At 43.7% G+C, this 20,083-nt stretch overlaps 2 protein-coding genes across 7 annotated transcripts; one reads left to right on the forward strand and one right to left on the reverse strand.

The window, feature by feature from the left end:
* Nucleotides 1-39: 39 nt before the first annotated feature.
* LOC133920139 (acyl-CoA-binding domain-containing protein 4) lies at nucleotides 40-9,590 on the reverse strand. 2 transcript variants are annotated; one of them, XM_062364810.1, is made up of 15 exons: nucleotides 9,448-9,590; nucleotides 9,219-9,343; nucleotides 8,571-8,648; nucleotides 8,367-8,486; nucleotides 8,180-8,252; nucleotides 6,121-6,182; nucleotides 5,871-6,010; nucleotides 5,650-5,776; nucleotides 5,088-5,202; nucleotides 4,899-4,987; nucleotides 4,096-4,179; nucleotides 1,616-1,945; nucleotides 1,479-1,538; nucleotides 1,186-1,364; nucleotides 40-469 (listed from the first exon to the last, which is right to left on the reverse strand). In XM_062364810.1, coding segments are annotated over exons 2-15 (1,566 nt in total). In that variant the 5' UTR covers nucleotides 9,327-9,343; nucleotides 9,448-9,590; the 3' UTR covers nucleotides 40-468. The 2 variants fall into 2 exon arrangements, with proteins under 2 accessions (XP_062220794.1, XP_062220793.1); XM_062364809.1 differs by having other exon boundaries at nucleotides 40-482.
* Nucleotides 9,591-14,417: 4,827 nt separating this feature from the next.
* LOC133920140 (U-box domain-containing protein 33-like) lies at nucleotides 14,418-19,757 on the forward strand. 5 transcript variants are annotated; one of them, XM_062364811.1, is made up of 8 exons: nucleotides 14,418-14,971; nucleotides 15,998-16,119; nucleotides 16,332-16,453; nucleotides 16,606-16,710; nucleotides 17,093-17,435; nucleotides 17,840-17,980; nucleotides 18,088-19,347; nucleotides 19,438-19,757. In XM_062364811.1, the coding sequence occupies exons 1-8, from the start codon at nucleotides 14,746-14,748 to the stop codon at nucleotides 19,639-19,641; spliced, it is 2,523 nt and encodes an 840-aa protein (XP_062220795.1). In that variant the 5' UTR covers nucleotides 14,418-14,745; the 3' UTR covers nucleotides 19,642-19,757. The 5 variants fall into 5 exon arrangements, with proteins under 5 accessions (XP_062220795.1, XP_062220796.1, XP_062220797.1 ...); XM_062364813.1 differs by having other exon boundaries at nucleotides 14,832-14,971; nucleotides 16,332-16,572; nucleotides 16,649-16,710; XM_062364812.1 differs by lacking the exon at nucleotides 15,998-16,119 and having other exon boundaries at nucleotides 14,745-14,971; nucleotides 16,332-16,572; nucleotides 16,649-16,710.
* Nucleotides 19,758-20,083: the final 326 nt, after the last annotated feature.

Raw genomic sequence — 20,083 nt, forward strand, 5'->3', positions numbered from 1 at the left:
GCTTATCTAGTCACCAATCTCAATCCTACACCTAAGACCTGAGTACAATACATCAGAACTATATTTGTAAATTTATGGTATAAACAATGTATTTCTCCCAGTCGTCACAACCAATGCACACTTTCGTATTGCTTTAACTTGTAATACCCGTCAACAAAGAAACAGGTATAAGATGTTGTAAACAAAACAGGGGCTAATAACCAGCGCTATATATCCAATATTCCAATGCAATATGATCTTTGGTATACTTGTATGCTCTTATTGTTGAATGTCTAAGCCTGCCTACGGAAAATTTCTACCAGATGCCACCACTTAAGGAGATCCAAAATATTATTTTGGGAGACATTTTTTCAAGATCAACCACGAGCAAGATCTTGAAGAAGCACCCAGAAACTTGCAACAGACAAACTGTCTCAAAACTGTAGCAGATCCCCCGGTTTCATTTCCTGTTCGGAAGCTGCTTGTCAACCTGATGAAGAATGCTTCAAAAGTTACAGCTACTCAAAAGTTGGACTATCAAATGTTGAGTTATATGGTAGATTGAACAAGGAGAAAAGGGAAACTGAGAATTTAAAGCTTGAATCAATTTGTACGGGCCACAGTTAGTATTGTATGGAAACAATGCATGAGTTTACAATATGAAAGGGCAAAATGCAGTATTACCCTGCACTTACAATTCTCTACCTCCAAAACTTCAAGTGACAGCGTTTGCAGTTTTTGGTCTCATAAGTACGAAACAAATAAAATGATCACCAGATGTGTTAGAGATCAGGTAACCACATACTTCTCCGCTAAAATTTTCAGTGAATATGATTTATAATGACTATGTGTGATTTAGTATGATTATGTGTGCCATAAAATCTTGGTCAGAAAGGCTATACCATCTAGATGTTTTCAATTGTATTCTGTAAATTAAAAATAAATATAAAAAATTCAAGATAATAGCACTTTGCTATCTGTTTCATCAGACTACACCAGATATTTGATATTTTGCTTCAATGTGATGGTGTGATCTAGCAACACCATGATGCATTGTACCCCCAATAATTCACAAGATACAGCATTATTAAAACAAGTTTCCACCATAAAACTATAAAGCTACAAGCCTACAACCAATCAACCATAGCTGAACGCATGAGTATGTAGAACATTGTTCCATCCAGGCATATTGCTAATAAGACTTACTATTCATCATCAGAAACCTCCGCACTTCCTGCCACCCACTTCCAGACACCCCCAGATTTCTGTCTCTGAGAAGTTGTCATGGTTTGCTCCGCCTGAGATATTTGTTGCCGCAATACTTCTAGCTCATTCTCCAATGAACCAGTAGATTCCAATCTTTTACGTGCAGCAGCAATTTGGGACTAAGTTGTCCAGAGATTCAAGGAAAAAGGCAAGCAATCAGAAGCATAAAAAGGAAAGTTGAAAATAAGTATGTTTAGGCTCAGAGAATCAATTGTAATGTGTAAGTTTAGAACCTCCAGTTTCTGGCATCTTGAACCCTCTGCTGCTAGTTGATTTTGAACTGATTTAAGTTCCTTTAAAAGGGGAAAAAACAGGGATTGTCAGAGATGAATCAGGAATTTCCTTTTGCGGAATGTAAAGAAAGCTTTACCTTTGCTAATTCACCGAATGACAAGTTTGACATATCTAGTTTATCCTTTAGTTTTGAGTTTTCATCACGAACTTCTGCCAGTTTGGATTCTAGTTTACCTTTCTCTCCATCCAGTTCCTTGATTTCAGTAACAAACTTTTTGGAAGAACTTGCAGGTTGAGCTTTATTGACGTCTAAATCATCTGTAGAAACAATATCTCTGGTTTTCTCATCTGTAGCAGTAATTACAGCATAGGCAGCTGTCACAGAGGCGGCGGCTGCGGCTGCGGCTGGTGATTGGAGAAGACGAGGTTGCACAAGATTTCTTGGCTGGAGTTTCAGAATAAAGATCTGCAGCAAGATCCTCATTTGCCTCAGATATTCAAGAATGTCTTTTACAATGGGGAAAACTTGATAACAGGAACTGGAAGAAAAAAAAAACAGCACAAAAAGGAAGAGAAATGGAGGAAATGCAAATTCAACCAATTAGTGTGAAGCATCTAGGCCCCTAATTTATGGACTAACATGTTAATTTTGAGATATAAGAAAGGTTATCCCTGAATTCAAAATGAGCTAGAAGATGCATGTGTAAAGGACATAAAGATGGCTAGCTCAAGGCAAAGATATAAAATTAGAGTATTTTCTTTTGCCAGTCAATGGTGATGAGAAGAGAAATTACCGGGTTGATAAGATTATTTCTCGAACAAGCGGGAGAGTTGCGCATCATTGCATTAAGAAAGGAAAACACAGTCTTACAAGCACCATACACACCCACAAAACACAGTCTTACCAGATTGATAGGATAGATGTTGTTCTATTAAGAGGGGTTGATGCTCATTTACTTGAGGTATCAAAAGTGACAAATTGCTCAAACATGCATTTGCATATCTAAGAAGAGAATCTTGGTTTTAGGCCTTGTTGTGGAAGTGCAGAAATCTTGGTCTAACAGAGAATCTAACCGAGTTTTGCATTGTGGTCTAAACCGAGAATTATGGCCTAACCGATTTTCTAGCCGAGATTGCGCAAAGAGTTTTGAGAGTTCTAGAGGGGTCACGGTCTAACTGAGAAATGACCTATGGTTTAACTGAGATTCTTGGCAACGGCTACTAACAGAGCATTTAATGTGTGAAACTAGGTGTTGGAGCCATGCTCGGTCTAACCAAGATTTGTATGTCAGTTTAACTGACATTCCTAACATGAAAGTCATTTCAAAGGTAACGGTCATATTTGGGTGTATGGCCAATAAATACTTCATGTCCATCTGCATGGTGGCTCTCTTGGTTGCCCATTCTGAATACTTGAGCTCCTAGCATCCCTCTTTCCCTCTCTTGGCTTAGTTGTTGCATATTTGAGAATGTGAGGGCATCTAGTGCACTACTTTGCATTGTTTGAGCTTTTTAGCACTAGTGATCTTTCAAGCAAGCGTCATCGACTTGTTACTTTTAGAGGTTGTCATCTCCTAGACGGCTTGAAGGTGGTGGAACCGTTGAGCCCTTCAAGAAGATTGTGAAGGAGCCCCAATGGTGATTGTAAGAGGTCTTCTGCACGCCTCGCTAGAGCGGCAAAGTTGCAACTCTAGTGGAATCGAGATGTTGAATGGTTCATTAGACTAATCCGGCTCAAAGATCAAGTTTATCTCTTTGCGAGAATCAGTGACTTGATAGAGGAGCGGTTATAGGCTTGAACCTACCTCAACATGGATTAGGAGTGACCGGCAAATCATCGATACCACGGGATAAAATTCATTATCTCCTTTGTGTGATGTCTCTTAATCTCAATTCATGTTTGTGCAATTTACATTCTTGTTATCTACATTCCTAGAAATTAAATTGTTGCATGTCACCCTAGGATTGCAAAACATTACCTTGTATCAACCTAGGAATAGCTTTATTCATCTTGTGTCTTGTTGAATGATCAATTGTTTTTAATTCCGCAATTTAGATTTGATCATTTACTTTAAAGTTTTAAAATCGTCTATTCATCCATCCTCTAGTTGGTATCCTAGACCTACATGGTGTAACATCAATAATTGTTGAAGTATAAGTGAATTGTCTACATTTTCCCCCTCAGCTTAGGTTTTTGAATGAGTTGGTCGGTGCATGCAACTCAATATAGCATCAAGGTCAGAGATCTTGAGTTCAAGTCCTGACGGACGCAATTAAACAAAAAATTGCAGCCAACTCGTATTTCCACGCCTAAGGCCTAAGAGAGCCTCCACGTGAGAGGAAGTGTTGAAGTATAAGTGAATTGTCTATCTTTCCCCATCAGCTTAGGCATTTGGGTGAGTTGGTCAGTGCATGCAGCTTAATAATAACATTTCAGTAGGGCTCTCCCTTAATGTTTCCATTGGAAAAATGTAACCGTGATAACTTAAGAACTCGAGTCACCAACAGATATGAAGAAAGCTTGGAAAGAACGTTACATCTAACATAGGAAGCTCTACATATGAATCATTTCAAACAAAGTACTACGAATAGAAATTATTTCCTTAAATTCGGTACCTCATTGTTGTATTTCCCGTTGTAACCTCCAAAAGCGATTAGAAATTTTTCGCCATCAACTATGGTTGAGCAAAGAGTGAGACCCTGGAAAGTATTAAATAAGCATAAGTCAAAATATAATATTAAAAGTCTGTTAGTAATTCACAATTTAATCTTACATCGTCACATTTTACAAAACTCAAGTTCTAAGAAACATGGCTGAGCTTCGTAGTGGCATCTTTCATTGTTGCCCCCAGAAAGGAATGGGAATGTGGCATTTTTAAAAAGAAGTTAACGTTGAAACTAAAAGAATTGCAATTGAAAGTGCCACGGAGATTGCAGAAAGTTTTGTAATTGTTTGCTTCTCGCTAAAGTTTAGTTGGAAAAGTTAACCTGATTGTGAAGAATTTAGACAACCCTAACATCTATCAGCAAAAGCATTGTAACCAAATCAAGTGGACATAATATATGAAAACAAGTATTGCATGTGAATAATCATGGTATCTTACAATTAGCAATAGTACGACAGGCAAAAAAAAAGAACTCATCAATGTGAGTCCATTTCATTTTCAGTCATGAACTTGTTTGAGTTCTACGATAGACTTGCCAGTAAATTTTTGGATTGGCTTTTGCACTAGGCCCAAACTTGAGGGATGGAGTATTTTATTTCATACTTTGATACGGCTAGCAGATTAAGAACGTTTTAGCCCCTCCCCTCATCTTTGACGTGGAACGTTGCAACAAGACTATAAGACTAATAACCTGGATACATGGTGTTTAGCTACCTCTGGAACTAGGAAACACGATTCACAAATATTGCTTACCTCGCAAGCTAGTGGATCTCGAGCTGACACACTGGTGACCACTGACCAGACAAACTTGGAAGCATTCAATACAATTGTATCAATGGAACCTGCAGCATGTGCATTTTCTTATATACTGGTGCATTATTGCAAAAATAACTGTACAAAAAAGAATACAAAAGGCTACTTGTGGCATCATGTGGGCATTACCACTTGCATTATCTCCACCACCAACAATGTACCAGTTTTCGTCAATCATGGTACCAGCATGACCACTTCTAGGAGTTATATGTGCACCTTGGGTGTCAGGTTGAGACCACTCCAGCTGTTAACATCAAGCATTACTTAAGCAAGTAGTGATAAAACTATTATTTCCAATGCTCATCGGAATATTAAAGTCTATTGCGAAAATTCTGTAGAGAGGAGAAAGCCTACAATTTGTCCCTTCTGTGTAGAAGTTAATGTAATTTTCTTAACATGTCTGCATGTCAGCTTATGATATATGGTAGTTACTGTTAGGCATAGTGAAATGAAGTTGGATCCTATCATTGGGCAGACACAATTCAAACTGGGTAAAATTTTGAACTTGGAAGTCCTACTACAATCAAAACTACTATTATGTGTAAAAGGCTTGGAGTTATTCAATAAGCTATCAAAGAACAAGGATCAATGCATCAATCAAGAAAAATGTTTGCCTTTGCAACCTTATTCAAAGTAGTTCAATGCATTAATGAACTCATAACTCAATTCATGAAAACCATTCAGTACTTACAGTTTGCAAGTCAAGCAGGTAAAGATCATTGAAGCATGTAGAGTGAGAGGAGCCACCAAAGATCAAAAGATACTGCTTAGCATAAACAGCAGCTGAATGGTCGTATCTAGGAGCCGGACCGTCTTTCCTGTATCACAATAGCAAAAAAAACACAATGAACTCAGCAACAGCTTAACACTACATAAAGAGACTTCCAGCATAATTAGTAAGTAAGCTATTACTCTGTTTTAACTTCTTCCCACATCATTGTCTCCAAGTCAAGTATATGAAGGTCGTTCAGTAGCCTTCGCTTGTTATCCTCTCCACCAAACATTATTAATCGAGAACCAAGTAGGGATAAAGATTGACCACCTCGAGCTATCTGATGCAAAGGAAAGTATCCCAAGAGAAGTCAGCAAGTTCTCAAGTAAAAGTGTCTACCAGCTCAGCACTAATCATTTTGTTTTGATGTACAGAAGAAAGGATTCTTACTGGGACTTTTCCGTAAGTATCAAGAGCAGACCAGCTATTCGTTTCTACATCAATAAGCCAAACTGCATCCAGAAATTCAGCATTATCATTTACAATCAGTTTAGTTCTTGTAAAACTGAGAGATCCCTCCCTCCAAGAAATGTTAACAAGGTATATTAAAATGTAGGTTTCTCTGTGTAGCTTTTGCCAAGTTTTATTAAGAGGCAATGTTTTGGGAAAACAGGGAAAATTGATGAAGCATGTGTGATTCACAAGAAGTTCGAGAGGAGATGAACTGATGTGTGCAGGACATATGGAAATTGAAAAAAAAAAACGCTTCTAACAGTACCCAAGTCAATTCTTATGATCTTTAAGCACACGAGCCTACAAATAACAATTGAGAACCACCCCTGTAGTTAGCATTTATTTATCTGAAATTCTGTCAGCGACATACTGAATTGGTGTCGAATAAGAAAGTTGATGAGATATTTCGCTGATGGAAAGAAAGATTAATATCTCAATTGGTATACTGGAACCACTTAGATGTACCTATTTCATTAAGACATGTTTCAAAATAAATGTACTACAATATGAAACAAAGGATCAGGATGGATGCTGAACTACCATTCAAGCCGTCTGATTTTGCCTTGAATTATAGAAAACTTGAATACATTGCATTTCCAAAAGTTTCCACGGCACCAGTAATTCGAAGCCCTGCTAGAGACTATCTCATGGCTGAGCAATATATAGGTCCATTTCAAAAGTGAAATATGCTTGCAGATCATTTCACTTATCACACCCATACTACATGTAAAGGCGTAAACATGACATCATGGTAATGATGTTGCAAAACCCGAAGGCAACAACTGAATTACTTATAATTATGTATAACAACAACAACAACAACAACAACAACAACAACAAAGCCTTTCAGTCCCAAACAAGTTGGGGTAGGCTAGAGATGAAACCCATAAGATCTTGCAAGTCTAGTCATGGCTCTGGCATATGGATAGCTAACTTCCACGCACCCCTGTCCATGGCTAGTTCTTTGGTGATATTCCAGTCTTTCAGATTCCTCTTTACAGACTCCTCCCATGTCAAGTTTGGTCTACCTCGACCTCTCTTGACATTATCCGCACGCTTTATTCTTCCGCTATGTACAGGCGCTTCTGAGGGCCTGCGTTGTATATGCCCAAACCATCTCAAACGATGTTGGACAAGCTTCTCTTCAATTGATGCTACACCAACTCTATCACGTATGTCCTCATTCCGAACCCGATCCTTTCTTGTGTGGCCACACATCCATCTCAGCATGCGCATCTCCGCTACACTCAACCGTTGGACATGTTGCCTTTTAGTTGGCCAACATTCTGCGCCATACAACATCGCAGGTCTAATTGCCGTCCTATAGAACCTGCCTTTTAGCTTCTGTGGTACTCTCTTGTCGCAGAGGACGCCGGAAGCTTGGCGCCACTTCATCCACCCGGCTTTGATTCGATGGCTCACATCTTCATCGATTTCACCATCCTTCTGCAGCATCGACCCCAAATATCGAAAGGTATCCTTCTGAGGTATCACCTGCCCGTCAAGGCAAACCTCATCCTCCTCGTGCCTAGTAGTACTAAAATCGCACCTCATGTACTCAGTTTTAGTTCTACTAAGCCTAAAACCCTTCGACTCCAAGGTCTGTCTCCACAGCTCCAACTTTCCATTTACCCCCGTCCGACTATCGTCGACTAGCACCACATCATCTGCAAAGAGCATACACCATGGGATATCACCTTGTATATCCCTTGTGACCTCATCCATCACCAAAGCAAAAAGATAAGGGCTCAAAGCTGACCCTTGGTGCAGTCCTATTCTAATTGAAAAATCATCGGTGTCACCATCGCTTGTTCGAACACTTGTCACAATATTATCGTACATATCCTTGATAAGGGTAATATACTTTGTTGGGACTTTGTGCTTCTCCAAGGCCCACTTATAATTATGTATACTCAGGAAAATTTATAATCGGATGTTTTTCTGCTCTAAGTTTAGTATGTACAAAAAAAGACATAGTGTTTTCCTAAAGAAATACCTGAAACCTTGTTTAATGATGATGGTGATCTCATGTTCCCAGCTACAACCACAAGATTATTTTTCCACTTGACCTGGGTGAAAAGAGAAAACACTGGTCAGCATAGAACATGACACTCTTTGGATCGAAACAGTGAAAGAGGCTACAAAAGAGTAAAACTTTTTAAAGAGAAATATAATATGTTTACCAAACTGTGTGCTGCTAATGCTGGGAACGATCGGTCTGAGGCATTATTTTCATGATTCAGCTGATTTGGGTCTCTAGTAGGATTCAATGCTGACCACATGAATGTCCTAAAATCAAAAACCTGCCAAAAGTGTCCGGGTTCAAATATAAGTAAAGGACCAACTAGTTGAGAGACAACATTAGTTAAAATGCACTGGTGCCAAACCTGGACATCTGATAGAGAACGACCATTGCGACTTCCTCCTACCACATAGAGTTTATCTTGAACCACTTCCGCAGCATGCTGTCATGTATTAGCACTTTAGCAATAAGAGGATAACCAACCCGCAAAAAAAGTATGAGGATAACCAAATCAGGGCACAAGCCAATTGTGCAGAAACATGACTCATGGCATCATGCACGTTATCCTTAGCCTTTTTCTATTACAAGACCATAATGCAAGGTTTGCTTTCACTAAGTTAAAATTGGAGCACAATACATTAGAAATTTGTCAGTTTCACGTCCATTAATTCGTAAATGGTCCAAAGCCCACGGTTCTGAGGAAACCGTGAGATGACATGACACCAGAGCAGAATGGAAATCATCAAACAGATTCTGTCATTTCTCCAGCAATTCCAATAGACAATTACTGTAGTAGCTAAAGATAAAGACGACACCTCCAAAGCCACGACGACGCGAAGTTTTACCACATTTTTGCGCTCGTTCGATCCCAACGAATCGATTTTCTCCACCATGATACAGTAACAACCAGTACCCAAGGAATAATCGCAGCAGAATCACCGCAGCAACGGCAACCGAACTCGTGACGAGAAATTCGATAACAAAGCCTTAACCCGCACGCAGAATCGCGTACCTTGTAACGCGCGGACGGGCGCGGGGACCCCTCGGCGGGGCCGAGCAGCACCCACTGGTCGTACGGCGCCGCTGCGAGGCCGGCCTCGCCGTTCATCCCCTCCCCCATTCCCACCTCGACTGAATCTGCACCGAATCAAAACCAAATCGAGGTCGCTATGAGCTTGGCGGATTCGGCGAGAGAAATGGGGATGGTTGCTTTTGGGAATCTGTGGTGGAAGCTTCCTCACCTTCGCCGATTCCGATGCGGGAGAATTGACTTGGATCTGAGTGAGGAGGCGTGGGTTTCCAAGTGAGTGCGTGCGCGCCGGAGTCCGATGAGTGGCCTCCACGTAACCTCCATGTGAAAACGTATTTGGAGCTATACGTAAATAAGAGTAGACAGCGGCGGATTCGGAAAAATTAAAAAGTACGCGCCTATTCTAGCCCATAAACGCATATGCCATCCGGAAGAATTAGCTGAAGTCGACAAGCCATCCTCTCTTTGATTAAAAATGCAGATTAGGTGTCCAGTTCGACTAATCTAATACCATGCAATGGAAATGGAACCTGGGGCCATGAAAATGCTTAACTAGCCATCGCCCATCGCATGCAGTTTTCTATCTTCTCTGCAGGTGATGAGAAGCAAGCAGATCACGAAAGGTAATTTTTCCTGACGCCGGCAGGCAATCCGATGAAGCGATGATCTCCATTTCCGGACGCTAAGCTCCAAAGGCTCAGCAACCTTATGGTCGTCGCTAGATTAATTAGTTTGTTTAAATGGATTTGGTCCGGCATGATGCATGGGCTTTGAATCTGTGGATCAGCAAACGCAACTGAAATGCATGTCCATTCTGTTCTGAGCGACAGAGATAGTATGGTCCAAGTCCAGACTTCATTTGCACTGATTGGCCGGTGCAAAAATATCTATCTGCTCGATTGGCGTACGTATTCTGAAGAAAGGTATTAATTGATCACTAGCTAGATGCATCATGGTTAAACAATAGTAATGAGCTTTCAGTAGGCTTCAAGGAAATTCTCTTTTGATCGTGAGAGCAGCAGATAAGCATTACGTATATTGAGTGTGTGCTATTTTGCCATGAGGAAATGTTTGAGCAATGGAAAGGTGAGAACCGTTAAGAGTTGGTGATTGTGCATACAGCAGCCAAGCACTTTTTCCCAACTACCTGTTGTTTCCACGCCTGTCTTCACATGTTTCAGCTGCTGCCTGCTTCATCCTCCAAGATTCATCACCAGTCAACATCTTTCGTTTACGCGGTAAGCTTGTTCCTTGCAGCTAGAATAATTCCCAACTCAGAAAAAAGGCATACTATACATGATTTTCAGTTCTGTTGTCAAAGCGAGCAAATGGTACAGGGCCCTTGAGGAGAGTCACATATGCATGATTTTCTGATTCAGCAATATTGTCAAAGCACAAATAAACATGAATGCATAACTCGATCAGATTTGCAAACCATAATGTAGCTTAAACTGTTTTAGAAAATATAATATAGATACTTAACTAGATCATGACCTCTTGTTCTGTAATACCTGAAAATACTTAATTCAAATGTTGATAGCACGACCTGAAAATGTTGATCATGAACTCGGGTTTGGACCATTGCTCGGATAGACGATCGGAGACCGCAAGTGCATAGATCTTGTCGAGATGATTCTGTTTTGCTATCAAACGTCTCGTTTGGACACTTAGTGAAGCCGTAACAAGTCCAATAAATTTAAACCGTTGGTTGAAAAAAAGATAAGTTTGGATGAAATCTGTCCCCACCCATAGTGGCCAGACCCCAACCAGCTCACACCAAAACCCTAGGCATCGACCGGCGCCGCTTGCAGCATCACCCAGCATTGGGCACCCGCGCTTAGCCACCTGCGCAGCGTCGCCAGCCACTAGCGGCGCCACCCTGACTGCCACCGCCCCGGCCATCGCTAGCCTTCACTGCCCCTAGTCGACGCCGCCTCAACCGCCACCAGCCTTTGCCGCGTCCGGCCGCCATTGGCGCCATGCATTGTCGGTGTGCCGTCGACCGGCCAAGGGGCCGAAGGGAGCTTGCAGCCTATGTAGTGAGGGAGAGGGCCAACTGACAACAAGGAAAGAAGAAGAAAATGAAAGAAGAAGAAGGAAGAAGAAGAAGAAAGGAATTTTTGTGTATGTCGAATTTCGTTGTTGATTCACTATCTCGTTCCAAAGATGACCTCTTCGTAATCTTTAGAAGCTTGTAGATGTGTGTGGGGACAATCGATTCCGTTGGTGGTTTAGTGTTTCGATAATCCATTTTTCGCGCAGCGATTTAACTTGTTTTGATGCTTAATTGACGTCGGATTAAACATTTTGCTTAAAACAGAAGTGGTAGATCTTGTCGCTATATTTCCGATGACATTGGTCTTGTTCTTTTCGGTTGAGTGGATTTGGAGTAATCATTGAATCTGTGGCGTCTTTTGTCGAGGGTTAACCCTCACGGTGCTTTTGCCCTTTTGGTCTTCGACCTCGTTAGAGGGGGTTCTCGCTACGCTCGACGTCGTTTAAGCGTAGTTGTAGCTGTCCCCCTATAAATTTCAGATATTGTGTTTACGGGGCCTTCGGACGGAGGAAATATTTATTTGTGTTTTGTGTGTTGTGTGTTGTGGTTGTGCTAAGTATGTACTTGTCCAGATGGTACTGCCTCAAGACACAACTAGTGGTTGTTTTCATCGCCCATGAAGACAAGTGAATGTAGTGGTTGTGTTATGCTATAATTTGTTATTTGATTATCTTTATCTTTTAATTTTTGTACTCTCTAATAATCTACTAAATTGAATGTGAGCATATTAATTCTGTCTACTTTCTGAAGATTCGATGATTTCATGGATTATGAGGTAAAAGAAACGGGTATGTTGTGTATTTGCAGATGTTCGTACTCTTTATATGCAATACCTAAATTATATTCATATGTTGTAAGTTATATCTTTTGTTTATGCATGTAGCATATCATAAGCACCACATCTTGCATCACAAGTTTTGTCACCACACTTAGCTACGATCGTACCGGTAGAACATCGTATGTTATCTGAGAAGGGGTATAGTGTACACCCTTATGTTACTCAAGAAGAGATAAGAGTGAGGAAGAACATAGCATGTACATCTGTACGTATTCTCATGAAAATATTTCATCTTGAAAGTTATGTTGATGTTGTATTGTTATGTTTAATTATGTTTTTCAGATAATGTTAATATGTTCAGTTTAATATCTTTATTAAAGATGAATGTTTAATCAATTGTTGCTAAATAGTTTGTTTAAGCAATTCACTTGCTGAGATTTTCAAACATCACCCTTACTATGTATCCAGGTGCGCCAGAGGTGACGTCAAGTATGCGGGACGAGTAGCAACACGACTTTCGCACAGATCACCTCTACTTGTTGTATTTTTAGTTGTAATGTCAGTTGATGCCTTTTAGTTGTTATGTTGTATGTCTGCTTTATTGTGGTATGAAAGTATGATTGAAGCTTGTTCCTTATTTTGCGAGGATGTTTATTTTTTGTTGACATGGTGATTTATTTATCTCTCGTTCTGTGATGGTTGATCAGTTATACCTCTAATTATAGTAGAGGTGTTGCTAAAATTTTCTTTAATGTTCATCGATCTTGTAGGTTGTCTTTAGTAGTACTTTGAGCTTGTGGTGATTCTCGGGTGTAACATGTTCCCTCCTCTCCCATGTGTCATTAAAACTCATGCATGGTCAGTCCGTTCATCAGTGATAGGCATCAGGTGTAGTTATCTCTTACATCTCCCTGTCCCAGCTAGCTGTTTTCCTTTTCCCCCTCCGATGTTTGTGGCCTGGCAACCAAGCTTTATTTTGCATCTCGATTGTTTCTTCATCATTAGGTCAAATGCAGCAATATGATTATTAAGAACTACTCCGCTTCACCATTTTATATCTACAAGCATTGTATGAAGAGTTAAGACCTGTTCATGTCATGCAGGGGGGGGGGGGATATCTAAGAAACATCTAGTTGCAACTCTTGCTAATGTTTTTTCTATTGTGCAAGCGAAAGCATATCCACATGTGTTCATGGGATATTCCTATTATGGCCGGGAGCATCCTGATGGTCAGCGGCATGTAAAAAATGCTTGCTTCATTTTCGAAGGCTTCTTCTCTGACTGAAACAGCGATGCGCACTGCTCTCTTCTGCTCTGCTGACGAGGAGAGGAGCGACTCGACTAAAGAGTTTTCCATCCTGCTCTTTTAATAACAATAATCTGGCATCTCAGGGTTTTTCAGACGACTGAATTTAGAAGCTCAAGATATGGTTAATTAAAAGAAAACGCTTTATTTTTTTTGTTAGTAACAATAATCTGGCATCTGATTCAAGATTTGCTGTGGCAGGCCTTCATCAGCATTGCATCATGCACACACCTAATTCAAGGTTAATTAGCTCGAGTACCGCAAAAGTTGAGCACAGAGAAAATCTAGAAATCCCCGTACAAATCCAACATGGAAGGAATTAGCTAGCAGAGGTGCATTGTATTCCCCACACGCAGGACGTGCTGCAGGGGCGGACCCGAGTGAGTTGAATCATCCACCTACTTACTCTGTTACAGTTACATGGATGATTAGCATGAACGCAGGCCTGCACTTCCTGAAAGGTGTACAGCTAGCCTTGTTACCCATCCCATTGAAACTGGCAGAGAAGTCACAGAAGACGGCAAGACGGTGACGGTGCTGGGGCCAGAGGGGAGGGGAGCTGCCTGGCTTCATTTCTGTCCTGTCGGCTGGGCGACATGACATGCATGCTGTGGGCTTGACCCACTGCAAAGCCATCGCCGTTGGCTCACTCTAGCCAGTCCAACCACTGCAGATTCGATGCAGATTTGCCAGAGGACGCGTGCTTTAGAGCTTGGATAATGGGCTCAATGCAAAAGCAGCTCGAATGTAACGCATGCATGCTGTGATATTTGCACCACCTAGCAGCTCAAGTGAAAGAAATGGAATGGCATTGGCCCTGCAGCTCGAGAGAGAGAGACGAAGCGAAAGCACGGCCCTGCTGCACAACAAGCTAGCTGGCCACACGGGATCGGCTTCAGGAATATCCGTCCCCAGGGTCCCACGAGTCAGCAGCCCCATGTGGACCCCGCATCCCCAGGTCTAGTTCCAACTTCCAAACCAAACCAAGCCCGCCCGCCTCCTCCAATCTCTGGCTCTCTCCTTCCCTGCCTCCTGCCGTCGCACTCCAAGAAACAAAAGGCCTTCTTCTCTCGACTCCGCTCCTTCTCTTCCCTTCCACTCATTTTTCTTTTCCTCGGCGAACTGGATGCCCACAAGAAAGAGAAAGGCAAAACAAGACAGAGTTTCGAAAACGCAACAAGAGGCCGCATCTATTTTACCTTTGCGCCTGTCAGCTTCACACGGCTCACTGCTGCATGCTTACGGTCGGGTCGCCGCTACCATCTTCGCCTTTTCCAAGCTTAGTCGCCACGAGGTGAAACGGTGATTGCTTTAGGCTTTCGAGACGAGGGTCCTCCTCGATTCTAGGCAGCAACGTAAAAAGGCCGATATGGAGGTCGGAGCCATTGGTCGTGGCGACGAGGGGGAGCTGGAGGAGGTCTGCGTCTTCCCAGAGCAACGGCGAGGAGACGAGGAGCAGGTGGTCTACTGCGCCGTGGGGAAGGAGGGGGCCAAGGAATGGAAGGCCAACCTGCAGTGGGTGCTCGCCAACGTCCCCCGGAGCAAGCGCCTCGTGTTCGTGCACCTGCACCGCCCGGCCTCGCGGATCAACATGAGTACGCATCTTTCATTTCTACCCGTTGCCTTGCTGCGTCTTCATTTTCTCCTCAAGCATTGCTCCTTCTCTTGCTTCCTTTTTCTTCTTTTGAGTTCAGAATGGTTTTTTCTAAGTTCAGAATGGCTTTTCGGATCTCTGGATTTGTCTCTTCTTTTGACATTACCTCCTTCTGAAATGCCACCTTCGTGCTCTCAGGCTACTGCTGCAAATATCAGCGCAGTAGCCCTAAGTTTCTCATCCTTGTTACTTTTTTTTTATCTGCAGCGTTAAATTGTAAACTGGAAATTGTATTTCAGCTATTTAAAAATGGTTCCTCGCAGTTATCCTTCTTTTCCTTTTTGGCCAGGTTGCAATTATCCTTCTCGAATCTGTCCTTCACACTGTGTTTCCCCCGTATGTGTTAGAGTAGAGAGCACATTGTTCATAAGAATAACGAGTACTCAAAACTGCTGTCTCCTTCCTGGAAACTGAGGGACTTCCGATGCTGCTGCTGCACCATGTGCTTGCTGCACTGTTTATATTTTTTTAGGCAGAAAATGTTACTTTATAATCCTCTTTTGTAATTTGTTATGAAACCAAGATCTCAGACACGAGACTCCTAAAAATACTGAGAAAAACTTAAACAAATGCAACTCTCCCAAGTTGACGGTAGTACAACTTTTCACAGCCCCTCTGCGTTACAAACCATATCAGCTATGCTAGCCATCTGCATATTCTGTTCTGAACCATTGGCATTTTGGCTCCTGGAGTTTCAGAGGGACATTCATCTTTATGAAATTACAAGTACTATTTCCTTGAGCTCTTTTTTTGTTTGTTTTGTACTTCTTCTTTTTTATTATGGAATTAAAATTGTTGGCCATGGCCATCCAACTTATTCTTTTGCATTAGTTACTCGTATCCAACTAATAGTGCAAGATTAGTATTAGTACTAGTTAGTACTCTATATATATGGTTCCTACCTCTTCAGTCTGCACGTATTCTTTTGTTTTTGGAAGTCTGAAATATTTGGGCCCATGGATTGCAGTGGGGGCGTGGGTCCCAGTGAGTCAGCTTGCGGAGAAGGAGGTGACTGCATATCGGCAGCTGGAGGAGGAGAGGATCGGCAAAATCTTAGATGATCTCTTGGACATTTGCAAAAGTCAAAAGGTTGAAAGTTGAAACCAGCTCCGTATTCGGTTCGTCTTATGTCATGCTAGCCATTGTCTATTTTGATCCCCATCCTGTCGATATCAATACGAGTCTTTCAGCAGCCTCGATTGGCCCGTCTTTTGATGATAGCTCACCTTCTCTACAGACTACAGCTGACGATTGTCACGGACATGCCATCTGGATTTCTGATAAGTCTCTGAAACTCACAGGTCAATGCGAGCAAGATCATCATCGCGAGCGACGATACCGCTAGAGGTCTTGTCCAGTTCGTTGATGATCATGGGGTCACCGAGCTCGTCATGGGCGCTGCATCTGATCGGGTGTACACCAGGTATGGCTCTTCTTTGGATACACACAGATTCAGATCTTGATGTCGCAGCTTCTGCCGTTCTTCTTCTTTTCTTGCTTGCTCGATGTCGGTTTGTCTGCTTGGTGCGCCTGAATTCAAAGGTAATAATCTATCTAGATGCAATATGGTGCTAGGAAAATGCGAGCGCCAAGGTCTAAGAAAGCACTGATGGTGCAGCGCGAGGCGAATCCCTCTTGCAAGATCTGGTTTGTCTACAAAGGAAATCTTATTTGCACCAGGTATGCATGCTTCAAAAGTTGTTTGTCTGCAAAGGAAATCTTATTTGCACCAGGTATGCATGCTTCAAAAGTCCTCATGCGAATCGCAAAAGTCGCCATTTTCCTCTCCCTGTCTACTCTAAATGGGGCAGACATTTGTAGATTGCTTTTGCCTGGAATTGAAGCAGAATTAGAACCTTTGATAGCATTACCAATAACTGAACGCCCTTGGATTGTGACCCGTCTGGAAATTTGGCAATTTTCTATTAATTTTCATGCTGATTTCACATCAAAAATAACTGAATGAGGCCAGAAACAGTAGTAGAACTCGTTTAATGACTTATTTTAATGCAATATGTCTAGCAAAGTTTTCCTGTTTTATAATTTGCCTAATCTGACATAGGGAGGCCAGCGAGGGACCGCATAGAGCAGAATCCACAACTAGCAGAAGTCCCAGGTCAAGCACTCCTGACAACTCAAGGTCGAAATCCTCGCCGCGCTTGCACAGTGAGACATTCAGTACGCAAGAATCAAACGACCCGACGACATCATCAGTTGATCAGACTCCTACAAGGGAAGACAATGCCATGGACCGCAACATGGAGGATTTAAATCATCAAGCAACTGTCATCTCTGGATCCTCAGCGGTGATGTCTGAGCTTGTGGGGGCCGAAGAGGAACCAGCTGCTGTGCAGTCGCTGCAAGAGGTTGAAGAGGACCAGGAAACACCTTCAGCGGATGGTTCGGTATGTGCAATTCCTGAAGAAGAAAAAAATTGCCTGCTCCTGGTTTGTATGAAATATTGGGATAAAATTGGTGCGATAAGAAATTAAGAACAGATCAGAAATTGTTAGACACATTCTGGTCATCTGTTGTATAGACTAGTCCACATTTTTACTTCTTCGGGCACAGAATAATTCAGATAGTAAACAGTGCGGACTTGTTTTTCAGGATGGTACCAATTGTGAGAGCCCAGAGATGCAGTCCTGACTAATTATAAAAAAGAATCGGAAAATTGCCTTACCTATGCATTTGATTTTAGAATTATAGAATTGGCATGCTTCATAACATTGGCCTGCATTTTGTCCAATCACTGCATCAGTCAGATACATACGTTTCGGACAGTGAACACTTCATTCCGTTTTGCCAGGATGCTGGTAAGTTGGATGATGCCTTATATAAGAAACTGAAGGATGCGCTCATGGAGGCCAATAACCTCAAGCATGAGGCGTACGAAGAGACTCGTCGGCGTCAGATGGCGGAGCGCGATCTCGCCGAGGCGTCCAAGATAGTAAGTAAATCAAAGAAACGAAATTTAATCGCTTCCATGCGTCAAACAAATACACGCCGAACCATATGTAGCTCACCATGTATGATCTGATGATCTGATCCATGCAGGCCGATGACGCAGAGAGCTCGCACCAGAGAGAGGCGAAGCACCGGAAGGAGGTCGAGAAAATGCTAGCGAGAGAGCGCGCGGAGATGGAGCGGGACAGGCGAGAGCTCGACGACATACTCGAGCAGATACAGAAGGTGCACGACCGGAGCGCCGAGCTGGAGCTCCAGATCACAAACTCGGAGAGCATGATGAGCGACCTCGAGGTCAGGCTCTCGGAGTCGTACAACCTCCTCGACACGCTCCGGCGGGAGGGCCGGCAAGGAGATGCTTCGAGTGCACGAGAATGTATGGTGGAAAGCCTAGCCCAAGATGGTGATCAACGAGTGGGCTTCTTGCGGCTCGGTTACTCGGAGCTGGATGAGGCTACCAAGCATTTCGACGAGTCTGTCAGGATTGATGACGGCGACGGTGGCCGGGGCAAAGTGTACAGAGGGGACCTACGCAACATGACCGTCGCCGTCAAGGTGTTCAGCCCCGACGTCGCCGTCGACGAGGTCCAGTTCACCCGTCAGGTGGAAGCCATCAGCAGGGTGAGGCACCCGAACCTCGTCATGCTCGTGGGCGCGTGCCCGGAGGCGCGCGCCGTCGTGTACGAGTTCGTGCCGGGCGGGAGCCTGGAGGACCACCTCGACGGCGAAAGCGGCGCGCCGCCGCTGCCGTGGCACGCGCGCTGCGGCGTCGCGTACCGGACGTGCTCCGCGCTGTCCTTCCTCCACTCCACGCGGCCGCGGGCAACGGTGCACGGCGACGTGAGGCTGGCGAACATCCTCGTGGACGAGCAGTACTCCGCGTGCAAGCTGTCCGGCCTCGGAACGCGCGGGCTCGTGGAGCACCCCGGCGACATGACGCTGGCGAGGCCGGCTCTGGCGTACGCGGACCCGCACTACCTTGCCACGGGGGCGCTGACCCCGCAGTGCGACGTGTACTCGCTGGGCATGGTCCTCCTGCGGCTGGTGACCGGGATGCCGGCGTACCTGGCCAAGAAGGCGGCGCAGGAGGCCGCGGGGGGCAGCAAGGCGTGGCACGAGGTGGCGGACGCGAGCGCGGGAGGCTGGCCGACGGAGCGCGCCAGGGAGGTGGCGCTGCTCGGGCTGAAATGCTGCGACGTGAAGCGGAGGCCGCGCTGCCCGGGCGATCTGCTGGAGGAGGTCCGGGGCGTGCTGGAGACCGCGATGAGCGCTGCACCGAGCAGGTCTTCGTCGTCGCTGTCCGACGGAGAGGGCGGCGCCCCGTCGTACTTCCTCTGCCCAATATTCAAGGTCAGCATTCGCATGCATGGTCGCGCACGTCACCGTCTGATCAAAATCAACAAACGTGGAGTGATTTCATTGGTCGTTGCGTGTGTGCAGGAGGTGATGAGGGACCCGCAGATCGCCGGCGACGGGTTCACGTACGAGGCGGAGGCGATCACGGAGTGGCTGAGCAGCGGGCACGACACGTCGCCGATGACCAACCTGAAGCTCCCGACACGCGAGGTCATCCCCAACCACGCGCTCCGCTCCGCCATCCATGAGTGGCGCCACCGCCACGGCCACTCCGATCGGCTTCACTGATCACTAGTGCCGATCCGTCTGCTGCTCCATTCTCATCTCACATGCAGCGCAGCGCATCCGTAATGTACAGGCGCGAAGGTTTTGGCGTGAGATAGCTAATCAGAGGATTTTGCGAACTTTGTGATTATTTTTGGGTACATTGTACAGTCGGGGAAATATGCCAGAAATGAATTTCGAATTATAATTCACAATATGATATGTAATAAAAATTATCATAAAACTTATACTAAAAACAAATAATATATATATATTAAAAATAGATAAATTATCACACATTACATTATAAATTAGATTCAGACCATAAATACATATTAAAAAATAAATAAATTATCACCTGAGGAAGGCGGTCGGATTATTTCCCGTTACTGTTATTAACTGGAGGCTAGTGCCGTGTCGCGTCAAGCCGTCAGCGTACGCAACTCACGAGAAGGATGAGCCTGGG

Source organism: Phragmites australis, chromosome 5, assembly GCF_958298935.1.
Source record: "Phragmites australis chromosome 5, lpPhrAust1.1, whole genome shotgun sequence".
NCBI classification, from domain to species: domain Eukaryota; kingdom Viridiplantae; phylum Streptophyta; class Magnoliopsida; order Poales; family Poaceae; genus Phragmites; species Phragmites australis.